The sequence below is a fragment of the Arabidopsis thaliana genome, chromosome 3 (genome assembly GCF_000001735.4).
Source record: "Arabidopsis thaliana chromosome 3, partial sequence".
In the NCBI taxonomy this organism is placed as follows: Eukaryota; Viridiplantae; Streptophyta; class Magnoliopsida; order Brassicales; family Brassicaceae; genus Arabidopsis; species Arabidopsis thaliana.
Window position 1 is genome coordinate 15900691 of NC_003074.8, and position 25412 is coordinate 15926102.

The 25412-nt window shown below is 36.5% G+C and overlaps 4 protein-coding genes and 3 pseudogenes across 9 annotated transcripts; 3 read left to right on the top strand and 4 right to left on the bottom strand.

Moving 5' to 3' along the window:
* Positions 1-104: 104 nt before the first annotated feature.
* AT3G44180 (syntaxin-related family protein) lies at positions 105-1026 on the top strand (the record flags this gene model as incomplete). Its single annotated transcript, NM_114286.1, has 3 exons — positions 105-446; positions 523-666; positions 904-1026. 3 exons carry the CDS (start codon positions 105-107, stop codon positions 1024-1026), a joined length of 609 nt encoding a protein of 202 aa, NP_190004.1.
* On the bottom strand, positions 1024-2938 carry AT3G44190 (FAD/NAD(P)-binding oxidoreductase family protein). 2 transcript variants are annotated; one of them, NM_114287.3, is made up of 4 exons: positions 2591-2938; positions 2196-2452; positions 1666-2117; positions 1024-1586 (listed from the first exon to the last, which is right to left on the bottom strand). In NM_114287.3, the coding sequence occupies exons 1-4, from the start codon at positions 2710-2712 to the stop codon at positions 1314-1316; spliced, it is 1104 nt and encodes a 367-aa protein (NP_190005.1). In that variant the 5' UTR covers positions 2713-2938; the 3' UTR covers positions 1024-1313. The 2 variants fall into 2 exon arrangements, with proteins under 2 accessions (NP_190005.1, NP_001326703.1); NM_001339122.1 differs by having other exon boundaries at positions 1072-1586; positions 2196-2918.
* Positions 2939-5657: 2719 nt separating this feature from the next.
* NEK6 (serine/threonine-protein kinase NEK5) lies at positions 5658-11350 on the top strand. 2 transcript variants are annotated; one of them, NM_001339123.1, is made up of 15 exons: positions 5668-6195; positions 6280-6346; positions 6411-6476; positions 6563-6609; positions 6735-6780; positions 6867-6947; positions 7034-7076; positions 7167-7216; positions 7601-7682; positions 7758-7807; positions 8026-8099; positions 8333-8384; positions 8482-9126; positions 9206-10677; positions 10934-11266. In NM_001339123.1, the coding sequence occupies exons 1-14, from the start codon at positions 6098-6100 to the stop codon at positions 10673-10675; spliced, it is 2871 nt and encodes a 956-aa protein (NP_001327688.1). In that variant the 5' UTR covers positions 5668-6097; the 3' UTR covers positions 10676-10677; positions 10934-11266. The 2 variants fall into 2 exon arrangements, with proteins under 2 accessions (NP_190006.2, NP_001327688.1); NM_114288.4 differs by having other exon boundaries at positions 5658-6195; positions 9206-11350.
* A 980-nt stretch (positions 11351-12330) lies between these two features.
* Positions 12331-14631, bottom strand: AT3G44205 (annotated as a pseudogene; the record flags this gene model as incomplete). The annotated part of the gene is made up of 1 exon: positions 12331-14631.
* Positions 14632-15579: 948 nt separating this feature from the next.
* On the top strand, positions 15580-16642 carry AT3G44210 (uncharacterized protein; the record flags this gene model as incomplete). Its single annotated transcript, NM_114289.1, has 5 exons — positions 15580-15656; positions 15752-15830; positions 15986-16076; positions 16333-16472; positions 16598-16642. The coding sequence occupies 5 exons, from the start codon at positions 15580-15582 to the stop codon at positions 16640-16642; spliced, it is 432 nt and encodes a 143-aa protein (NP_190007.1).
* Positions 16643-17237: 595 nt separating this feature from the next.
* On the bottom strand, positions 17238-17441 carry AT3G44212 (annotated as a pseudogene). The gene has a single exon.
* Positions 17442-18548: 1107 nt separating this feature from the next.
* AT3G44215 lies at positions 18549-23000 on the bottom strand (annotated as a pseudogene; the record flags this gene model as incomplete). Its single annotated transcript has 1 exon — positions 18549-23000.
* Positions 23001-25412: the final 2412 nt, after the last annotated feature.

Sequence of the window (25412 nt, forward strand, 5' to 3'; positions counted from 1 at the left end):
AAAGAGTTTCATTGATTTTGTGGATAGAACATTGGCTTTGCAAGGCGGTAACAATATAAAGAAGTTCTCACTTAGACTTTTTCATAATGAAAAAGATAATCAACATGACGTTCACCGTTGGATATGTAACGCATTGGAACATGGTGTCTCCGAGCTTCATGTACGTCATATCCAACAAAACCATTAAGAAACTCTCGGTTACCTGTTTGAACTGTCGTTATTATGGTACTGTTCCTAGAAATATTTCATTTGACACACCGAATGTTGTTGATTTCAACTACTCTGATTATCTTCGTCGTGAATCTCCACAATGTCACTTGGATTCACTTGCCAAAGCTACATTGGACCTTCATTTCTTCGAAGATGACAAGAGAGCAGATGTGACAGATCTCATCAGTGGGCTACATAATGTCAAGACCCTTCACTTAACTTCTTCTACTGTCGAGGTCAGTACTTGTGTGTATGGACAATCATCTCATGTTTTGGTTAAGAACAGGACATCATTCATTGTGTGTGTTTCAGGTTATTTCGGTATGCTGCAAAGGTGGACTACCAGTGTTCAACAACCTCGTTGATTTAGTATTTTCTAGTAAAAAAGAAGGTTGGAAAGTGCTTCTGCCACTTCTGATAGAGCGTTCTCCAAACCTCAAAAATCTAGTTCTCTCGGTATGAAGCAAACCATCTACAATTCTTACTTTATATATATATGATTGTGGCATGACATTAGAGTAGTCTCTCTTCTCGATGCTTCAGGGTCTGGATGGTTTCACATGTAGACGACATCGGTTTACTCGAATTCCTCACATGTAGACGACATCGGTTATAAAGATGCTGAGTATAATGAAATGTCAAGGATATCCAAGCGAAATGAAACACATTAGATATTTATTAGTGAATATGGAGTGTCTTGAAGTGGTGAAAGTTTATGTTGCAGCTGAAATGGATGACACCAAAAAGATGCAACTCACAGAGGATCTGTTGAAGTTTCCTGCAGCTTCATCTAAGCTCAAGATACAAGTCATGTGATCTCATAAGTTATTATATGTCTAATACAATTAGTAAGTTATTTTGTTTCTTTAGCGCTGAGCTATATTGCTTCATAAGTTATGGCTTATTGAACAACTTTGGTTCCTTTTAGAGAAATCGAACAGATTCTTTACAAATCATGTTACAACAAAAGCAAACAACACTCCACTCTGAGAATCCACAAACAGGAGAGTGGACCAAATCAACATACAACAAACGTGTGATGAAATAAACGACGAAATGCGCCTGCACAAGAAGAATCTCATCATGAAGATAAGCACAATCACTCAAGGCTCCACAAGGTTAGGATCCAGACCTCTTGCCTTCCTCGTCTTCCCGACAAACAGATCCTTAGATTTGATCAAACCAGGTATGCAACCCGAGACTGTCATGAATGGGAACTGAGCAACCGAGTCCTTTCTTCCTAAAGATATTATGGCAATGTCCGGACCAGGCTTGTAAGTCGACATCTTCTTCTCGTTCCCACCAGACATCAACAACTTTATGTTCTTTGTAGCTACAGAGGCGTGTTTCTCAGCAATGTAGCCTTGTTTCATCTCCTGTCATAGGAATCATATACATCTTCAGCTGATATTTATAGTAACTAAAGAAAGAAGAAAACATTCTGATATCACTTACCGGGACATCAGTAATATCACCAATAGCGAATACATTCTTGCGACCCTTAACTCTCAAGTACTCATCGACCATAAGCCTTCCTTTGCCATCCAAGTTATCTTTCAGAACAGTTCCTTTTAGCCATTCTGAAGACAAAGGTTTTCCAGTACAGAGGAAGTGACAATCCGCGTGTATCGTCTCTCCACCCGATGTTCGGTACGTTTTACTCCCATCTGAAGCTGAACTCAAATCAACCCTTTGGTTCAATATCACTTCAACTCTCTTGGACTTCATCCAGTCTAATGCCTTGTCTGCAGCTTTCTGACCAACAAATTCCAGCAATCTCGGTCCATTGTGTACTATAGTAACCTTTTTCTCAGGGAAATCGACAGCTATCTCCGCAGCGAGCTCCACACCCGACGGACCTCCACCAACAATCAGAATCGACTCAGATGACTTGATCTTCTCATGTTCTGCAACCAAATACTTCAGATGTAACAAAACATATACCTAACCAAATACTTGCACTCGAAGTAAGATCATATTCATACCTGTTTGGTATTGAGATAACTTCTCTTGCCTAGTTTTAGGAAGCACATCATTGTGACCAGTAGCAATAACAAGATAATCATACCCAAAGACAAGACCATCCGCGGTCAAAACATCGGTGTCTGTGATATTAACCGCTGGAGAAGTCACAACACGACCATTTTGTAAATACTTCTTGTGGTTTATCACCGATCTTTCAGCAAAAGCTGGCTCTACCATTGACCTTAAACTTGCCCAAATAATCTCAAAATACTCCTTCCTAAATTGAGATTAATCAAGATTAAGACACATCTAAACTGATCAAACTATGTCATGTCCTAATTGAAATTAATCAAGATTTAAGACAAATAAACACACAATGTCTCCAACATTTGAAATTAATGAACCAAAAGCTTACGGATCAATGAGGGTGAGATCGGAATCGAATTGAAGAAATTTCGAAGCGAGAGAGCCGGCGATTCCGCCGCCGATAACAATCACTCTCTTCCCCTTTCCTGATACAGATTCTGTTTTTTCCATGTCTTCGTGATTCAAAAATCCAAAGCTTCTCGAATGTTCTCCAATTTGAGTTTCGATTTCTATATCAATCAGATTTATATACAAACACCGGTTTAAGTTGACGGAGAGAGAGAGGAATAAACTTAATTGTGTGGTTTACGTGTTGAGGTGACGTCAGGAGCGACGTCGCCGACGGCGGAAGGATCCTGGCGTGGTTCCGTGATCTTACGTCATTACTCAGGTAAGCCAACTCATTATTATTCTTTTTCAAAATATTATGGGCCTTTAAAGTTGGGAAAGAGGCCCATTAGTGGTATAAATTTAAGCGGGCCATTGTTTGCTACCCATTATTGGGTTAAGGTACCCGGTTTAACTGTATCCGTACCGAATAAACCAAATCGAAACGAGAAAGTAAGAAATGTGATTGGATTTCAGTTTTTTTAGGGGACAATCCCATTAAAAAAAAATCTAACAAAACCAACAAATCATAATTGCAACGAATTATTAACAAAATATTCTAACTAATTCATACATTTCTCATTTAAACGTACTCGTACCTAGTAATATTATAGTAAACCAATAAATTACCATTGCAACTATAATTAGTCTGTTTGTTTCGTCACCGTATGCGACAACGGTAAATTTTACCACAGATTATTGTTCGTTTCGTCGCTGCTGACGTATAATTTATTTTTGTTTGATGATGCTGACGCCGACTCTGCCGTTGCCGCAGATGTTTATGTTAAGGGCAATGCAAATCTAAATCCAATTAACTCCAATGGTTATATAAAGAGTAGAGAACAACATATGATTTAAAGCAAGTAAGCATTAGTGATTTAGAACCATATAGTGAAAAAGACCGTAAGTATTAGTTCCAAACATTCAGACCCATTATACAGAAACAGACATAGAATTTGGAAATTTAGAATAAACCCACCAAACTAAGAGTAGCTAAAAAAACACAAATCAAAAAGAAACTCAAAATTCCCAAGAGATTTGAATCAGTGAATAACAAAAGTACCTCGGAATAGATATTTAACGTCGTATCAGAAGTAACTAACGACGGGAGATCTAATTGAGCTAAAATCACCGAAAAAGCGAGATTGAGACGGCGGAGAGAGATTAGTTTCAAAGAACTTGAGATCGATGACTATAAGAAAGAAATGATGAAAGAAGAAGAAAAAATAAGGTTAGGTTTGTTTGTAGTTTCCCAAACATAGTAAGGATAGTCTTGTCATTTACCACATATAACGCAGCTTTTAATCGTTTAACGCTGATTTTAATTAGCGATAATAATTTTTAGCCGCAACGACTTACGTTTACTGCATCGGCATGCATCCACCAAACGAACATCACCATTTGTGTCTGCCGCTGCAACTTACGACGACCAAACGAACACACTAAATTTATCAAGTTATAAAATACAACACCTAAGATTCTCTGTTCTAGATTGATAGTTCGTAGAGGTGGCAATGACTTGCTAGCTCTCTTTTGTTTTCCAAAATTATTTACCACCTCAAAATCTTGAAAACTTTTAAACCACAAGATGTATGTATAAGAAGTGTCTCTAAGTTTAGCAAGTGGTATGAATGATTAAGTATCCTTTTACTCAACGCTTACATTTTTTTTTTCGTTTTTTTTTTCCTTTTTTCTGTTTCCAAAACTTTTAATGGTATATCTTAAACTAAGTTTTTTCGTAATTTATGGTACTTTTTTCGTTGATTTTACATTTTAAAAAAAAAACAGAACTTTCAATACTAAATAATAATATTTGAGATTTTAAAAATGATAAATGTATGAGTTGACCTATAATGCTAAAAACCTACAAGTCTACAAAAACACATGAATCAATATGCATAAGCTATAAAACCTATATGGACTTGACCTTAAAACCTATATATCTTGACCCTATCCTAAAATTTAGGTTTCAATCACCATATGACATATCTATCACATTTCGAGCAGAATCTAAAAAACATATCCTATTTATATGATTTTGATTTTTGGCCTTAAAACCCAAACACATCCTAAACTTTAGGTTTCAATCACCATTGACATATCTACAATGTTCTATCGCATTTCGAGAAGAATCTAAAAAGAAAAAACTGATTTGAAGCTTTAATTTATTATACAATTAAATAATTTGTTAGACTTTTAAAGGATTTAGTCACGTTGAGGGATCGGCCACGTCATTTATAAGAATAAAATAATATCAAATCATTATAGTTATTATTAGTAACAGTGGTATAGAGGGACAAGGAGATAAGCAGGTATCGTTTCCATTAAAACAGCTGGATTTGTCGGCACTCATTCCCATTATTGTATTTATTTCACCATATCTGTCTTATGACCAAAACTACAATAAACATATAAATAAAATAATACGCAAATAAAACAAATAATCCTCAACATTTTCTGATTTTTAACAAAATCTGTCTTAAATTATAATTTATTTTAAAATGTTGATCACACTCAATTTAAAAGTATTACAATTTTCACAATTGGAAAATTGTTATTAGTGAAAGTACTACATTATATAAAATACCCCAATTACGTCTTGAATAACCTAAAAGAATACAACAAAAAATAGTTTGAAGAAACTCATTATTGTTTTTAATTAAAAAATTGAAAACTTGCTTACAACAGATTTGATTTGAAAATGTCACATAAATTTTATGTTCACTTTGTTTATAAGCAAATGTATTATAATCAAATTAATATGGAAACTCTTTAAACTATATCTGATTAGCTATCTTATTATATACTAATAAATAAATTTAATTAGTAATAAAAACACGTTGCATAATTACTTTAACAGAATTTTGTATAAAGTTCTCATTTATATTAATGGTACTTAAAGAGGTATTTTATAAAAACAATTATAGGGAAAATCTTTAAATTGATTATATTGAATAAATTGAATTATTAAGAAAACACGTTGATTAATTAGTTTAACTACACAAAAACTTAAATTGACTTAAAACTACTCTCCTAATCTTTGTTAAACCAAACAACCCAAATAATTTACTCTGAATCTTTTTTTGCCGTCTAGATTCGTACTCTGCAACAAGTGAACTAAACACAGAAGAAGAAGAAGAAGAAGACGAGACGACGAATCCAGAAACAGAGAGAGAGGGAGAGAGCTTTGAATATCTTATTGTACACAATCTTCTTCGCATGGAAGATTTCTGTTTCTCGTCACTCTGATATCCAAAAATGTCTGGATCTGATTTTGATTTCGCGGCGTTTCGAGTTCAATGCTAAAACATCGAAGCGGTTTCGAATCTCTGAGAATCGAAGGAAAACGAAGCGTGTAGGTTAGGGAACTTAAGATTACGTTGAAGAGAAGCAAGTTCTCTTAAATCGCAACTTTGGAGAAGTTTCGTTGTTGGTTTTTGGTAAAGCGATGGAGTCACGAATGGATCAGTACGAGCTTATGGAACAGATCGGGAGAGGAGCGTTTGGTGCTGCTATTTTAGTTCATCATAAAGCTGAGAGAAAGAAGTAAAATTGGTTTCTCCATTTATAAACTCTTTTCTTTGAAGATCCTTAGGTTTTTGATTTTTGTGTATTGGTGTGTATTTTTAGGTATGTTTTGAAGAAGATCAGATTAGCTAGACAAACGGAACGTTGCCGGAGATCTGCTCATCAAGAGGTAAAATTCGAATCATTTGAATTTCGAGATTTCGATAAGGACTAACATTGGTGAAATTCTCTAGATGTCTTTGATTGCAAGAGTTCAACATCCTTATATTGTGGAGTTTAAAGAAGCTTGGGTTGAGAAAGTAAGTTTTACATCACTTTGATTTTTATGGATTTAAAGTAGATTTGGTTAAAGGATTTTGATAGGAGCTAGATTTGAAAAATGCAGGGTTGCTATGTTTGTATTGTCACTGGATACTGTGAAGGAGGAGACATGTGAGTTTTAACTTTCTCTAAAGATTTTGTAGTTAAGTTGTCTTTTTTTTTTTTTGTTGTTTTGTTCACAGAAGTCAAAGAATGTGTTATAAATCTTTTGGTGTTGTGATGGGTTTTGGTTACAGGGCTGAGTTGATGAAAAAGTCAAATGGTGTTTATTTTCCTGAGGAGGTACTGAGATTACTTTTCACCTGAAAGGTTCTCTAACAAACAGGATTTTGTGGTTGATTTTTTTTTTTTGTTCTTATGTTGTGCAGAAACTTTGCAAGTGGTTTACTCAATTATTATTAGCTGTTGAGTATCTGCATTCTAACTATGTTCTACATCGGGATCTAAAGGTAAAAACTTTGGCGCAATGTTAGTTGTTTGAATCACTGTGTCGTGCTTAGTTTTTTATGGACTTATTTGTGGTTTGTACTTCCAGTGTTCCAACATTTTCCTTACAAAAGATCAAGATGTTCGCCTTGGTATGTTTTTGATTTATGTTCCACTCAATGTGACCTGCAATAGAATGCAAGCGGATTTTTAAATAATGTTTACATTTGTGTTGTATACAGGGGACTTTGGTCTTGCCAAAACTTTGAAGGCGGATGACCTAACTTCCTCGGTATGTTGTAAAAGTCTCTGCAGTTTGTGCATGTAAAAGATGCTGTAGGAGAACAAATTAGTCCTGGTAGTGGTAGATTGCGGCTTTATAAGCACATTAGCAAATGAGCAGATTTGACATGGGTTATGCAAACAAACTTTGATGCATGAAGATATCTATTGCCTCGTTTTCAACAAATGAATTTTAGGAATTCTACATCGAAAAGAGATAATATCTTACTATGATTTATAACAGTCATAGGTTACTCCTCTCATTGCCATTTGGTTAGGAGATGGAACACAACCTCCATAATGATTATTATTCTTAGGATTGCTCTCAAGCTTCTGAACTAATACTTAGTGTGATAGAAAATGGTGTTTATGACTCATGGAATTTTATATTTAGGTTGTTGGAACTCCAAACTACATGTGCCCGGAACTGCTTGCTGATATCCCTTATGGTTTTAAGTCAGATATCTGGTCCTTAGGTATGTGTAACCCTGTCCTTTGTAAAGTTTAAGATTTTTGTTATTGTGAAACTAAGCCTGTATGCTGGTGAACAGGCTGTTGTATATATGAGATGGCTGCGTATCGACCTGCTTTCAAAGCTTTTGTAAGTTACTTATTCACTTAGATAGTCTTAATATCTCCCGTTTGTAACATTCTTTAAGAGAAGGTTAATTTCTCTAGAAGAGAAGAAAATGTTAAGAGCTATATATATAGACTTGTGTATATCACTGAAGTTAATGGATGGAGTATTCTTGGTTCCCCTGCATTTGATCTCTTCAAAGTATCTTATGGCATTTGCTTTTATGTTATATATGATTTCAGGATATGGCAGGGCTTATAAGCAAGGTTAATCGCTCCTCAATTGGTCCGTTGCCTCCGTGCTATTCACCATCTTTGTAAGATTCTCTTTCTAATGAGCTTGTGTTTTTTTATTTATTAGTATGCCGATTTATACTTATAACATGCCAGCAATATAAAAAGATAGAACAGAACATTTTGGAATCAGCGAAAAGGATGATAAATGCATCTGTAAATGATCGAATATTTCATCAAGTATAATGTGTTGAAAGGCCTGGTTAAATGACTCTTTTCTCTTCTTTTTCTGTATTGTTTTGTTATGATATTGCAGAAAAGCACTCATCAAGGGAATGTTAAGGAAGAACCCCGAGTATCGGCCAAACGTATGGTTTTTCATGAACCAGAAATTGTCTGCTTAAATGCATGCAGCCTCCGGAGTCAAATTAACTAATCATAAATTTTTCTTCATTCTCTGTTCAGGCCTCCGAGATTTTGAAGCATCCTTATCTGCAGCCATATGTTGAGCAGTACCGTCCAACGCTTTCTGCGGCGTCTATAACTCCAGAAAAGCCTCTCAATTCTCGCGAGGGTCGGAGGAGTATGGCTGAAAGTCAGAATAGCAATAGTTCAAGTGAAAAAGATAACTTCTACGTGAGTGACAAAAATATCCGATATGTGGTTCCAAGTAATGGTAATAAAGTCACTGAGACCGATTCAGGTTTTGTCGATGATGAAGACATCTTAGACCATGTGCAACAATCAGCTGAAAATGGTAATCTCCAGAGTGTTTCAGCAACAAAACCAGATGGCCATGGGATTTTAAAGCCCGTACACAGTGACCAGCGACCAGACGTTATTCAACCAAGGCACCCAAAAACTATCAGAAACATCATGATGGTTTTGAAAGAAGAGAAAGCTCGAGAAAATGGTTCACCCATGAGATCTAATCGAAGTAGACCTTCTAGTGTTCCGACACAGAAGAATAATGTTGAAACTCCATCAAAGATTCCCAAACTTGGTGACATTGCTCATAGCTCCAAGACTAACGCAAGTACGCCTATTCCACCATCAAAGCTGGCCTCTGATTCCGCAAGGACTCCAGGATCATTTCCACCAAAGCATCATGTACTTCTCAGTCCCTCACTCTAATTTCTAACTTTTGTGGATATTCTAAGGATTTCATATGACAACTTCATGTTTGCAGATGCCAGTGATTGACTCTTCTCCAAAACTTAAGCCTAGAAACGACAGAATTTCACCTTCTCCTGCTGCTAAACATGAGGCTGAAGAGGCGATGTCAGTTAAGCGTAGGCAAAGAACACCTCCTACTTTGCCAAGAAGAACGTCTTTGATAGCGCACCAGTCGAGACAACTAGGAGCAGATATTTCAAATATGGCAGCAAAGGAAACCGCGAAGCTACATCCATCTGTGCCATCAGAGTCTGAAACTAATTCTCATCAATCTCGTGTTCATGCTTCTCCTGTGAGTACGACGCCAGAGCCAAAGAGAACCTCTGTTGGATCTGCCAAAGGAATGCAGAGTGAAAGCAGCAACTCTATCTCGTCGTCGTTGTCCATGCAGGCATTTGAGCTCTGTGATGATGCTTCCACCCCATATATTGACATGACAGAACATACAACTCCTGATGACCACAGAAGATCCTGTCACAGTGAATACTCATATTCATTTCCAGATATCTCCTCAGAGATGATGATCCGTAGAGATGAACATAGCACCAGTATGCGGCTGACTGAAATTCCCGACTCTGTTTCCGGTGTACAAAACACCATTGCCCATCATCAGCCAGAAAGAGAGCAAGGAAGCTGTCCCACTGTGCTCAAAGATGATAGTCCTGCAACATTACAGAGCTACGAGCCTAACACATCACAACATCAACACGGTGATGACAAATTCACAGTCAAAGAATTCGTCTCCTCTGTTCCCGGACCCGCACCATTGCCTTTGCATGTTGAACCATCACACCAAGTGAATTCCCACTCGGATAACAAAACAAGCGTAATGTCTCAGAACTCAGCTCTTGAGAAGAACAACAGTCATTCCCATCCTCATCCCGTGGTTGATGATGTCATACATGTTATTCGCCACAGCAGTTTCCGAGTAGGGAGCGACCAGCCGGTCATGGAAAGTGTTGAAGTCGGTGTCCAAAACGTCGATATGGGGAAACTCATAAACGTTGTGAGAGATGAAATGGAAGTGAGAAAAGGAGCCACTCCCTCAGAATCACCCACCACAAGATCGATCATCTCAGAGCCTGACTCAAGAACCGAGCCTCGTCCTAAAGAACCAGACCCCATCACCAATTACTCAGAAACAAAGAGCTTTAACTCCTGCTCGGATTCTTCACCAGCTGAGACCAGAACTAACTCATTCGTGCCTGAAGAGGAAACAACTCCGACTCCACCTGTTAAAGAGACGTTGGACATCAAGTCGTTCAGACAGAGAGCAGAAGCGCTTGAAGGTCTATTGGAACTATCTGCGGATTTGCTGGAACAGAGCAGGCTCGAAGAGCTAGCCATTGTGTTGCAGCCGTTTGGGAAGAACAAAGTTTCGCCTCGAGAAACCGCTATTTGGTTGGCCAAGAGTTTGAAAGGAATGATGATCGAAGACATCAATAATAATAATAGCAGTGGCAGCTCCAGGAATTGTTCATGAAGGTAAATTATCATACAAGCATTTGCAACCAAACTCTCTTCTGTGTTACTTTTTTTCTCTATAACATTTATATTGTCGTAAAATAACAATTCTTTCATTACAAAAAAAAATCACAAAAGAAATCACTCAAAAAAAGGAAAAAAACCTTCATTTCGAAATTTTGCAAGTACAGATTTGTCTACATTATTGTATATAGAGACTGTGATTATTGGTTGGTTATTTTTTCGTCTTCACTAACATATATTTGTTGGTCTGTAGTATATTGAACAACTATGTGAATGGTGAAAGAAAAAGTGGACTGGTTCGACTTTAGTTTGGTACACAACATACCGACCAACCCATTCAAAGCCATTTTTAAGAAAATTTTCTTTGAGGAATATAGGTTTGTTTGTTTCTCAATGCTACATCCAAAATGTAGCCTCCAGATCTGCATCTACATTATGTTTGTTTTCTAAGTTTGGTGTAAAGGTCTTGCTCGAGGATAGTACTCAAGAGTTACATTGGATCATGTGTTCCAGACTCAGCTCTTGTATCTCACTCGGGATATTAGAGCCTCATAAGAAGCCCAAGAAGAGTTTCATGAGAAAATCCACAAACCCATGTAATTAAGTTATCTAAACAAGAGAAATTATAAATATTATCAAAATTTTGGCAATTTGTGAAATTTCACTATTTATTACTCCCTCTATTTTTTAAAGATTGATTATTTAGAAAAAACACATATTAAGAAATCATATTAAAAGTTAAATATAAAATTATTATTTTTGTGCTTTATATTTTTTTATAACTTTAAACCAATGATATTTAACCATTTTTCTTGAAACTTATCGTTCACCAATAACAATCAATAAATATTGCATTGAAAAATGTAACACCCCAAACCCAATCCCTTGAATCCACCCTATTTGTTTTGTTAAAAACAAAAGTCAAAAGAGTCCATTGAAGCCCAAATGAAGCAAGTCACAAAATAATAAGGGTTTTGTTGGGAAAATGGTCATTAAATTCCCTTACTATTTGAAATCGACACTTTTATTCCTCAATTTTTATGTGAACAAATTAATTCCTCAATGTGTAGTTGACTGGACACTTTTGGACAAAGAAATAGTCAACGTTTATTATTTAACAGCAACGTTAAAAACTCGAATAAAAACTTCATCAGCCCAGAAAATCCCAAATTATTTTTTTTCTTCCTCCAAATTAAAACGTGTTGTTTTGTGTCATTTTGGTTTAATCATGTTGTTATAGTCTCTCTTGAATCGACCTCTTAACATCTCCTTTGGTTCAATTTTGTTGTCTTTTTGGTTCTATATTGGAATGAAACGATGAGATAAAATGGTTCAAAATAAAATTGTATTTGTCTTACAGAACAATGTTAAAATGAACAATCATGATGAAGTCTTACACAAACAAATATACTGAGGCTTAAACAGAATATGCATGGACTAAAAAGAGAACCCAAATCTTCATTGTGATGATCCCCCTTGTGATGCTCTTACTTGAGAAGAGCCTCCTTGTGATGATCCAGCTTGAGAATATCCCTCTTGAGAAGCTCCAACATGAAATGAATCTCCCTAAAATCAAACAAACCATTAGACCAATTAAGCAAACCATTACACCACCAAACAATTAATCAAATCATTAGCTCACCAAAAAAACTACTTACATAAATACCATGTTCTTTTCTTGGACGACCTCTTGGTCGTGTTGCTTGAGGAGGGGCAGTTGGATTATGACACCTAGTCTTATTATGTCCTTCTTTTTTGCAGTTTGAACATGTTATAATACGACCATGGCGAGATAACTTGTACTTATTAGATGCAGACTCATGTGGAGACTTTCTCCTAGCATGATCATGTGGTCTTCCTCTGTTGAATCTAGGTGGGGGTGGCAGAACAGGTAACCTTCCCAACTGTGGCCACATATTCATCCCTTGGACTGGTTTAATTCCTTTCTCGTACAATGAACGCCATCTTGAAGTCAAGTAATAATCAGAGACATAATCATTAAGATTTAACTTTGTGGTGTTGATGACACACATTGCATGCATACAAGGTATGCCATTCAATTGCCAATAGCCACAACCACAAGTTTTCTTTTCCATGTCGACACAAAAAATATCATCTCCACATTCAATCTCATGCAAGTAACCTGTGGTCATGTACCTTTTCAAGTCCTTTGCTTTTTGCCTATTTAGTTCAATTTCTCTGGCTGCTCTTGGTGTGAACCTCTTCTTCCACCTGTTAGTTATAATTGTTCTCTTGGCATTCCTCTCCATACATTTCCTCCTCACTTCTGTTACAAAATCAAGTAATGGCTTCCTTCTTGATTCTCTAACATTCCTATTGAAAGACTCTGAGAGATTATTCAGATTATCATTGCAACATGATCCAAGTTTGAAGAAAGCCCGAGACCATGTTGTTGGTGCAGTGCATTGTAGTGTGTCATAAGCAGCTTGGTTGTACCTCTTCAATACTTCTAAGTTAGTCGCAAATGATGCCGTAGTGTAACTCCTTGCTATTTTCCAGAACATACGCTCAAGTTCAATATCCTTATGTGTCTTCTTCCAGTTTTCTAAAATGTGTCTAGCACACAATATGTGTTCAACTTTTGGCAGCTCATCACGAACAGCATTTAGCAAACCCTATTACCACAAGTAAACCTTATTAGAAATTTCACAATTAACTTACCTAACATCAAAATGACAAATTGAGAACAAGAAACTTACATGATGCTTATCTGAAATGATTGTAATGTCAGCTCCGTCTTCAAGGCTTAAATCTTTTTTCAGTAATCGTACAAACCACATCCAATTATCAATATCCTCCACCTCTACGACAGCCCAAGCAATTGGAAATATCCTGTTATCACCATCTCTACCAACTGCAGCTAACATTTGCCCTTTGATATCCCATTTCATAAATGCTGCATCCAATCCAATAATCGGCCTACATGACTGCCTCCAAGATGATTTCGATGCTTCAAAACATACATAGAGACGATAAAATCTTTGTAAGCCACCGGGAATTGGCCCAGGAATCGTCTCAATCTCCATCGTTGAACCATCATTAGAGGTACGTATCTCTTCTTGATAATCCCATATTCTAGCAAAATGGGATTCATGGCTAGCCCTTCTCTTTTTTTCTTAGCAACTTCTTAGCTCTCCGACACTGATGCACAATAGCTATCATATTATACTCTCTCTTAATTTCATCTACCATCTCCTGTGATTTTATTTTAGGATTCAGTCTCAGTCTTTCTTCATACAACTGAGAAATAGTTCCGCTCTTCAACAGCTTTGTGTAACCAGATCTTACACAAACATGCTCATTCCGGAATGTGCTTATTACAAGCTTGCTTTTACTCTTCTGAAAAGAACAATACACCATCCATGGACACTTTTCTTCGATGTGTTGTGTGCACTTTGCCCCAAGTCTATTAGATGATGACTTAAACATTTTGATATCATATTCGGTTTTAAGAGAATATCTGAGGAGTGCATACTTAATTTCATTTGCATTGTTGAATGTCTTATGCAATGCTAATAGATCATCAGGTTGAACTCCATCAGTGAATGGTCTCTCAGCTTCCTCTTGGTCATCGTCGGATAATGGATCAGGGATCTTGTCGTCGTCCCAAATGTCGTCTCCGCTGTCATCACAATTTTCACCTGTTGTTTCTTCACACGCATCATGCCCAAAATGGTCTTCTAAGTTGTTGCAGATTTCAACATCGATGAAACCTTCATCTTCTTCCTCTTGATTTCCAGCCAAACATGGTTCCACCTCTGTATATCCTCTGTTATCTTCCACGATAACTGGACAGTCATCTTCATCATCACTAGAATCATGAGATTCGGCTCCTTCGCCTTCAACTTCGTCTCTCTCCTTTGTGACTTCGAGTTCGATTCGGGAATCACGTTCAAATTGATTTTGAAGCTTCCTCTTTCTTTTTGTCATGGTAGTGTCAGGAATCACTCTTAACTGAACTCAATTTATGGGTTCGTCAATTTCAGAATTGCTTAAAAACCCTAGATTTCAATTTGGGGGAAGAAGAGAATAATTGGGAATTTTTATGGATAATGAGATTTTTAATCGGGCTTTTAACATAGATGTTAACTAATTAATGTTGATTTTTTTTTGGTCCAAAAAAACCCAGTCAACTACACATTGAGGATTTAATTTGTTCACATATAAATTGAGGAATAAAAGTGTCGATTTCAAATAGTGGGGGAATTAAATGACCATTTTCCCGGGTTTTGTTACATGTGTATATATATATGTTTATATCGTCATCTTCCCGCAGCCTTCTCATGTCATCATCTCCAGCAACTGATTACTAACCTAAGAATATCAAATCAACTTGATCCCAAGTCACCATCACCATTGACGTTGAGATCGGAGTTGTTGGAGCGTATGGTTTCGTTTTTGATCACGTACAAGTGTGGAGTGAAAGCGAACGTCACGGATCATCACCGTTAAACAACGGCTTGATTGGGTAAGGAAAACCTAATCTATTTATGCCTTCTTTCTACTGGAATTGTCTCTCTTAGCCATTGAATTTGTAGCAGTTAGATCAAGTTAGCTTTTGGGTTTTTTGTGTGAATATGTGAAAGAATGAAACAGTTCAAGTAGTGGAATTGGTGATCCGTTTCCCGTCACGTCCGAAGGAGTTTGGGCGAGTTCTTAACGATTCTGAATAGATCCCGTTCCCACGTTTTCAGAACAGTTTTCGGATTCAAAATCGGAGGTAAGATCGATCGGGAAATCGCGTTTAAAATTGGTGATTAATCACAGTTTTCAGAGCCATATTTTTCTAAGTATCTGAAACTTTGCAGTTTCAGGTAGAGGCTTTAAAGATCTATTTCCCGTCGAATCTGAAGGAATCAGATCGTTAATTTGGTGTCTATGGAAAGATCTTGCTTCAAGAAACTTAGAGTAGCTGACAGCTTGTCCATCGGATTTAAGCTCCATCCGTATTTGACGTTGGAAGTTTGCCCAAAATCATCTCAAGTTGCAGAAACCTAAATATCAGTTCTGATGCATCATCTTCAGAAGAACGTTGGAGATTCATGTAAAGTCTGATCGGGATGAAACTTAGTGGAGTTATTCATGATACTACTGGCTACATATTCAACCGTGGGATTAAGTTTCTAACGGTTAGTCTTTGACTTCTGCGTATGTTTTCGAGACAGATTTATATAGAGTAAATCATAACCGAGTTTTATTGTTTGATGACGCAAATGAACTCGGCTTGAGCTGAAGCTTTGTAGGAGCTTTTATGACTCATGGATTCAGGTCCTAATTGAGGGAGAATCAAGTTAGAGCTTATGATCATGGTTACAGTAAAGATTGTCTAAGGGAAAAGAGAAGGAGAATTGAGTTTTCATCTTCACTAGGCCAAGGTGAGGGTGGTATTTGCGAAACATATCATCATTTTCTTTTGTTATGCTTCTTGACGCATGATATGTAGGCTTAGATCTGATTGTGTAGTATAAGATTACATGATGATATGATTTTATGATTGTTGAGTATGATGTGTGATAATGTGATATTATGTATAATATAATAAATATGTGTATGTTAAGTATGATTATGAGTATGTATGTATGATGAATGTAAGACTGGGGAGAATCGAGCTATGGGCCGTGGTCTCCCTAGTGATGTGGACAGTGATGGACCGACGGGTTAACAGCTGGTCAAGAACGGCTGACAAGCCCAGAATGGGAGTGTCTGAGCCACGAGGGCCAGCCTCCACTTATGAGGTTCTAGTTGTCACGAGGATGACTGGACCTTACGATGTGTATGTTTATATATATATATATATAAGATGATTGTTATGAATTTGTTGTTAGAAGTTAAACCACGTGAGGTTGATTGCGTGTGTCTAAGTTTATATGTTATGATGATGGTTGTATAGCTTTAGAAAGTGTTCTACGTTTCAGTGGGCAGAGTTGATTCCCCTCACTGAGTATTCTTTACTCACCCTTTTTTTTTCCTTTTTTCCTCAGGTTAGTAAGCGTGAGGAATTGTGTGCAATATTTTGTTCGTGTGTGAAATTAAAAAAAATGTTTTGGCAAGATCAGATGAATAACATGCCGTCTTGGCCTATATGGCAGGGCGGGTGTTACAGAAAACCTAAAACATCAATCTTTTAGAAACTATTTTTTTCCTAAAGAAAATCAATCATTTAGGAAAAGGGTGAGTATATACATCATAAAAAAACGTGTTAACACGGAAAAGCATGGTCATTTTAATCATTGTATATGGTCATATGGATATTATCACAGTTTAACAACACAAAGAAAATTACATCTAGATGTATAGATAAAAGCCATTAAAATTTTGATTATTCTTTTTTTTTTAAAGGAAACAAATTGATTATTCTAGGTGACAATCCGTTTGCACGTACTCGTTCGAACTTCGAAGTAACTTGAAACCCAAAAGCTATAATCATAACTGTTGGAATCCCTTTATATTAATATTATTTGTAGTAGATAAATCGCAAACATAGAGCTTCTCAAATTTCTTAAATCTTTGAAAGAGGGAATGGATGAAGATTAGGTTTAATGACATGTATGATCAGCCTCACAAGCTTCTTTGGTAGGTGCGCATAATCTAGGTCTAACATTTCGGCAACAAAAACATTTTTTTCTGCCCTCACAACGGCCTGGCAAGCACTTTGGTAAGTTTAACTTGCTTGCCTCAAAACCTTCCAAGTTTGTACCTGTACTAGATTTTAACCCGCGGTACACCGCGGAGACAATTTATTTTTTTAAATTAGTATATATAAAATTTTGCAAATTATATCTGTTTATAAAATATTTTTATTTTATAATTTACAATTGTTATTAAGTAACGTCCTTCCAAACCCGTTCCGCCAAACCCGTCATGTAAAATAAAACCGCGGTACCCCGCTAACTTAAATTTATAATTAAAATAAATATTTTACGGGATTGCAATTGTGTTTTAGTTTATCAAACAAAATTTTGTTTTAAATAATTGTCGAAATCTAGTTCAAATTTGGAGAAATAAGATTTAGTGAATTGATAAAAAATGTATTTAGTTGCGTGTTGCTCATTTTAAGGGATTGCAATTGTCTTTTGGGTTGTCAAACATTTTTTGTTTTAAATAGTTGCCGAAATCTAGTTCAAAGTTTGGAAAAATCTGCGTGATATATGGGATTGGAATATATTTGGAATATTTTTCGTTTGTTAATAAATTTATTGCTGAAAAAGACCAATAATTAAAAGCCAGTGGCAGCCATTGTAAATAAGTTGCAACTCCAGGATTTATTTCACAAAATGGCTGCAAAAATGTATATATAGATATATATAGATGTTAATGATGGGTTAAAATTCACTGGATATCCGAAACCCACCTAAACTTTTAAGCCCATAGATCTATTTTTTGTATCAGAAAAATTACGGGCTCAAAACGAGCAGGTCTTATTTACTTAAAGTCTTACACGGGTTTTACCCTATCAGATTATGGGTACCCGTGGTTTTTTTTTGTGAGTTAAAACTAAGTCGTTTTTATATTGTTGATGATATTTCAAACATGTCTGAGTTCTAACCATCTTCGCCGCCGACATTCTACTCCGACCAATCCAAACATTTCCGATCGTTTCACTCTTCTCCGACTCTCTTTCCATATCTCTTAACCTCTTTTTCCTCACTAACTATTAGCAATTAAATCTCATTCTCATTAATTTGGAAAATAATACAATTGGGGGTTTATATACAACTTAACCAAAGGCCTAAACCATAAGCCATAAACCAAAACTTAAACCAAAACTAAGATTGATTTATAGAAACATCAATCTGTACATACTCTCTACACTATAAGAAAACTATATACAATAATAGTCCCCCTCAAGATGGGACAAAAAGATTTAGGAGACCCATCTGGCTCATGAAAAGCTTGAAGGGAGCAGGGTATAGAGGTTTGGTGAATGGATCTGCAAGTTGTAAATGTGTGTTAATATGAAGTAACTTAAACAAACCTGAAACTAACCTCTCACGGACTCTGTGGCAGTCAGATTCAACATGTTTGGTGCGTTCGTGGAAGACAGCATTGTTGGCGATGTGTATAGCTGCAGTGTTGTCACAGAAGAGCAGTGTAGGCTTGGACAAAGGTACTTGAAGTTCCCTGAAAAAGAAAGTCAACCACACAAGCTCATCTGTAGCAAAAGAAAGAGCACGATACTCACCTTCAGCAGATGATTTGGAGACGACTTGCTGCTTCTTTGATTTCTAAGATATGAGAGAAGTGCCCAAAAACATGCAATAGCCATTGGTGGATCGACGTGTATCCTTGCAAGACTGAAAAGAAGCATCTGCAAAGACTTGAAGTTGTAATTGAGCTTGTGAAGAGTAAAACAGACCTTGACCAATGGTGCCTTTGATGTAGTGAAGGATCTTCATGACTGCCATTTGATGAGCTTGACGAGGAGCATCAGAGTATTGGCTGAGCTTGTTAACGGCAAAGCTAATGTCAGGGCGAGTGATCTGAAGGTACATGAGGCGACCAATGAGGCGTCTGTAAGCTTTTGCATCAACAAAGTCACCACCAGTCTCTCTGGAAAAGGTGATACTAGGATCCATAGGGACACTAGAAGGCTTGCAACCCAAAAGACCTGTTTCATCAAGAAGATCCATGGCATACTTCTGTTGGCAAACATGAATACCAGCAGCGGAGCGAGCAATTTCCAAGCCTAAGAAGTACTTCAATGGACCAAGATCCCGTAGCTTAAAACAGTCTTTGAGTTGAGACTTTAGTTCATCGACAGCAGCATCATTGTTACTAGCTATAATAATGTCATCCACATAAACTAAAACACACAAGTAAATGTCAATAGATATTTTCAAGAAACAAGTGTGATCAGAATGAGTCTGAACATAACCCAAACCAGTGAGAGTCGCTTTAAATTTCAGAAACCACTGTCGTGATGCTTGTTTGAGTCCATATAAGGATCTCTTCAATCTACACACAACATTAGGTGGAAGAGAGTCCCCCTGTCTGTTAGCATACCCAGGTGGAAGCTTCATATATATTTCCTCATCCAAATCCCCATTCAGAAAGGCATTAGAGATATCTAATTGATGGAGAGTAATGCCATAGATAGCAGAGAGAGCTAAAATGAGCTTAACAGAAGTCAACTTACAGACAGGAGAGAAAGTATCATTGAAGTCGATGCCTTCTTGCTGTGTATAACCTTTGGCAACGAGACGAGCTTTGAACCTTTCAATAGAACCATCCGAATTATACTTGATCTTGTATAGCCATTTACAACCAATAGGCTTTTTATTCGGAGGCAAAGTGCAAATGTCCCAAGTATGATTAGTCTCCAAAGCAACAACCTCATCATCCATAGCTCCACACCACACAAGAATTTCTTTTGCTTCAGTGTAGGTTGAAGGTTCTTTGGTTTTGTCAATACAAGTAAAAAAAGCAAGATGAATTTCTGAAATTTTATGATAAGAAAGATATTGGGAGAGTTTATGGAGGGTTGAAGAAGTTACTGAATTACAGTAATAATCTTGAAGATAAGCAGGCTTTTTGGTTCTCCTATGTGATGTTTGAACAGAAGGTTTAGGGACATTGATAGGACTAGCAGAAGGCATAGTCTCTATAGAAGATGAGGATGTAGAAGCATCCTGATCAGATATAATAGGTGACATAGGAGAATTGCTAAGAAGATCAGAAAAAAAGTTTTGGGATTCCTGAGACAAATCTGTCTTAGCAAAAGGAAAGAGCTCTTCATGGAACACAACATGTCTGGATATTATAATATCATTAGTTTCCAGATCAAGCAGCTTGTACCCTTTGTATCCAGAAGGATAACCAAGAAAAGCACAAGCACGAGCTCGGGGATCGAATTTAAGCCTATTCTTGGGTGAGGTCGAAGCATAACAAAGGCAACCTAAAACTTTTAACTCGTCATAGTTAGGTTTCTTCTTTGTTAAGACCTCAAATGGACTGATGTCCTCAAGCACAGGAGCCGAAAGTCTGTTTATAAGATGAACAGCAGAGAGCACACAATCTCCCCAATAAGGAAGAGGAAGATGTGATTGGAAAAGAAGCGCCCTAGCAACATTAAGAATGTGTTGGTGCTTTCTCTCAACAACAGAATTCTGTTGAGGAGTTTCAGGGCAAGAATGGAAAGAAACAATTCCTTTAGATTGGAAAAGTTGAGTGAAATTGAATTCTTGAGCATTGTCAGACCTAACCCCCTTAACTCTAGTCTCAAACTGAGTCTCTACCATAGTTAGGAAACTAGGAAATATATGTAAGACATCAGACTTGTTTTTCATCAAATAGACCCAAGTAGCCCTAGAATGATCATCAACAATGGTCAAAAAACATTTGTAACCATCATGAGTAGGAGTAGAAAAAGGACCCCAAGTATCTATATGAACCAATTCAAAAGGAACCTTACATATATGTTGACCAGAAATAAAAGGGATATGTTTTTGTTTTGCCAAATGACAAGTTTTACAGTGATGATTTTTCTGTATATTAGGTTCTTTTGAAAAGTTTAAAAGACTGGAAAGAGACTGAAGTTTATAAAAAGAAGGGTGGCCTAACCGTTTGTGCCAGAGATCATGTGATGTGACTGAGGCAGCAACCGGTGACTCTTTATTTAAGGGAAGAGCAACAGATTCAATATCCAGGAAATATAGGTTTGCCACTTGTTTACCCAACCCAATCATTAAGTCCCGAGTAAGATCCTGAAGAACACAAGAACTCTCATCAAACCAGACTTTACAACCCATAGACTTAGTCAAACAACTGACACTAAGAAGGTTAAACTTAAACTGGGGAATGAAAAGGACATTTTGGAGCACAAGATTTCTAACCAAAGTAACAGTTCCTATACCAACAATGCTCACAAGACCACCATTAGCAAGATTAACATTGGTGTTTTCAAGAGTTTTGAAATTGGTGAAGGAAGTTTTATCATGGCAGATATGATTAGTGGCTCATGTGTCTATAACCCAAGCGTTAATAGCGATGAGATTGCTATTTGTAGAACAGGCATAAGGTCTATCAACACTGGTAAAAGAACAAATGATAGAGGGATGAAAGATACCAGGTGTTGGACCAGTGGCTGATATAGTAGGGAGGGAAGGCATTGAAACAGCCTGAACTTCAGGTGTGGGAGAAGAGCTATGAATTCTGGTGTTGAGGAAGGAGACAATCTTCTGCATATGTTCTGTGGATAGGTCATCATTTCCTATGACATTGTCAACAACTGCATTAGCTTCAATATCTCCATCCACCAAGACATTAGCCGCAGTAACTGGAGCCTTAGAAGACTTGAAACGTGGATGACCAACAGGATAGCCATTTTTCTTGTAACATTTATCCATGACATGACCAACACGTCCACAGTAAGTGCAAATTGGTTTGTCCTTTCGCTGAAACTGAAAACCACCAGAAATGCCCTGAGCTGACTGTTGAGAGACTTGGAAAGCTGTAGAATCCAATGTACCAGTTTGAGCACAAGCTGACCTCTGAGAATCATATTGATCCAACATATTGTAGACCTCAGACAAACTAGGTAAGCTCTTCTTCATCAAAATCTGACTTCTGACAGTATCATAGTTGCTATTGAGTCCCATAAGGAAATCAATAACACGATTGGTTTCTCTTTCAGCTAACAAAGCTTCAACAGATCGAGCAGTAACCTGAAGACTGGATAGTTCTTCCCACAGAGATTGAGTCTTAGTATGATAAGTAGAGAGATCCATGGTACCTTGACGAAGAGAATGTATCTGTTGACGCAGCTTGTATAGTCGAGGGAGGTTTGATTTGTGAAAACGAGTATGAAGATCCTTCCAAATCTCAGATGCAGTCGCAAAGTACAAGATGCTGGAGTAGATCTGCTTCGTGACACTGTTCAATAACCACGATTTGACCATGTTGTTACATCGCTTCCAAATCAGGTAGTATGGATCATATTCCTCAGGTCGAACGATAGTACCATCCACAAAACCAAGCTTATTCTTAGCTTCAATACTAGTGGTGATAGCCACAATCCAAGTTCCATAGTTTGTTCCATCTAAGAGATCGGGAACGAGAACTAAACCTGGATGATCGGAGCTGTGAAGATGGTAAGGACTGTGGATGTTGTCCGGTGAGTCAGAGATTTCAAACGGATGAGCAGCGGAACGAGAACGAGCAGCGAGAGGCGGATGCATAGAACCAGAAGCTCCATACACAGGCGATGCGCTACACGATTTGTCATCAACGATCGGAGATGCAATAACCGGTGGATCTGGTGTAGATGAGCGATACTTGGAGTTAGTCTTTCGTTTTCCCATCGAGATCGAGAGAAAGCTGGAAACAACGCAAAGGAGCTGAAACCGAGCTAGATCCGAAAAGGAATCGAGAGAGGACAAGTCACAAGAGGTCTACAACGGAGATCGAGAACGGAATGTGCAGAAGACGGTGGCGAACAAACTTTTTCGGTGAAGAAAAGTCGTCAGCAGGAGAGAGAGATTGTATTTTGCTCTGATACCATATTAGCAATTAAATCTCATTCTCATTAATTTGGAAAATAATACAATTGGGGGTTTATATACAACTTAACCAAAGGCCTAAACCATAAGCCATAAACCAAAACTTAAACCAAAACTAAGATTGATTTATAGAAACATCAATCTATACATACTCTCTACACTATAAGAAAACTATATACAATAATACTAACTTCACCGAAACAATGATCACCACAACTACAATAACCGAAATTCCAATCCCGGTTAAAACAATCCACCACCAATTCTTCCGAACCAACACTGGTTCGTGTTTCGGTTTGACTTTCTCCTGGTTTAGGACAACAAGTGCGTAATGCCCATGAGAATTCGTAGTGGCACACTCGTAATTCACGCTCCTTCGTATTGCTGATGTTCAACAACAAACCATTATCCCCAAAGACGATGCATTTGACTTTTGAACGATCACGAGAAGCGTGAGGATTGAATTTGATCAAGATTGGCTTGTCTCTCTTGATCGAAAGATTCAAAAGATTCAATTTTTTTAGATCATTCATGTTCGTGGCATCCGGTGAATCCAATAACCGGAGAAATAAATGAGTAATTATCAGCTAACCGGAAGTAAACCGATGAAGAGTGATCAAAGAAACTCTCAAAGACAAAAGCTATTCGATAAAAAAAAATCAATTTATCAAAATCAACATTTTAAGTAATTTAAAATCAAAATAATATATTTCAATTTTTATAAATAAAACTGAATTTTTTAGATAAATATATACCAAGATTTAGATAAATATGAAAAGAGTATAAAATACAAATACATATAACATATAAATACATATAAATCCAAAGAAGAAAAACTCAACTATAAGAATTTGGGTACTCACAGGTAACCCGAAACCCATCGTTTTTTTTTTGGGTTTACTAACTAAAACTCAAAACCCATTGGGTTTTTCAAATTCGGATTTTAAATGGGCGGGTTTAATTCGAGTTTGGACTGGGCTGGTTTTTTTACCCACAGCAACATCCCTATGTATATATATAAAGGATAAACCATTTAAAAGACTACGTATAACGAATTACTCTACAATAAATGATGTATAAAATCTTAAAGTTTATGTGGATAATACATACATTCATAAAGACTGGCAAGGAAAAAGAGGATGATAAAAAAGATAGCAAATTTGGATGACGACATTTTGATTGTTCTCTTTAAACCTTTTGTGGCTTAATGATAGAAAACCTTACATGTAAAAACATATATAGAAGTTTCAGTGGCACATCTTTTGTAGGGTGAGCCAGAAAAAACTGTACAATTTGTTTGACTAGATTAAAATTTTCCTTTTCATTGTAAAATATTGAAGTTAAATCTTTGTTTTATGGATCAAAGAATTTATTTTGGATTTTATGTTTCGATACCAATTTATAAATCTTGTTTGATATATATCACTATAAATAGAAGAAAAACACAATTAGCAAAGACCAATGTTGTGTGATCTCCAAGACACTTAAATTTTTGTTAACTAAAGGTTTAATCATTAGATCAACTCGTCGTTGTTCAGGCAAATCAAATCATTGTTGAGTTGGTTATCTGCACCATATATTAGAAGTGATGTGATCATTTTACAGTTTAATTGAATTAATTACAACCAGAAAAGAAAATAAATGACAATGGAATATAATATCGAATAATAAAAATTCGAATCAAAACTGAACAAAAGAAAAGGAACCGAGCTGAACTGAAACCGATGAAATAATCGAATAGATCCTAAACTTAAAAAAAAAAAACTGAAATTATACCAAACTAAAATATTTCGCACATCCGAATGAACCAAAAATATAAATATATATCCACAAATATCTGAATAGTAAAAATTATCCGAATATAGCCAAACAGAGAAAATCACAATAACAATTTAGCTATTGTGATATCAATATATATTTATATTTATTCTAAAAAGACCTGAAAAAATATCCAATTTTTTTTGAAAATACAAGAAATAGCCAAAAATATATATTAAATGTTTTTAAACAGCAACAATACTACTACTGCGGAATAAGAAGACACTAATTAGCAAAAAAAAAAAACATTTTTTGACTTCGGCGATAATGTTTTAATATTTTTCTTTAATTTCTTTTTTGGTTGCACAAAAAATAAACACTATTAACAAAGTAGTTTTTTTTGCCACCGCTAATTAGTTCCTCCCTATTCATGATCTGTAGTAGTGCGAAGAATTC

Bases quoted from the DNA above. Each gene is read 5' to 3' on its own strand.
- NEK6 (NM_114288.4), top strand. From the start codon at position 6,098: ATGGAGTCACGAATGGATCAGTACGAGCTTATGGAACAGATCGGGAGA. The intron at 7,808-8,025 runs GTAAGTTACTTA...ATATGATTTCAG, and splicing joins GACCTGCTTTCAAAGCTTTT to GATATGGCAGGGCTTATAAG. The intron at 8,100-8,332 runs GTAAGATTCTCT...ATGATATTGCAG, and splicing joins CCGTGCTATTCACCATCTTT to AAAAGCACTCATCAAGGGAA.
- AT3G44190 (NM_114287.3), bottom strand. From the start codon at position 2,712: ATGGAAAAAACAGAATCTGTATCAGGAAAGGGGAAGAGAGTGATTGTT. The intron at 2,453-2,590 runs GTAAGCTTTTGG...ATCTCAATTTAG, and splicing joins GATCTCACCCTCATTGATCC to GAAGGAGTATTTTGAGATTA. The intron at 2,118-2,195 runs GTATGAATATGA...ATTTGGTTGCAG, and splicing joins GTTATCTCAATACCAAACAG to AACATGAGAAGATCAAGTCA.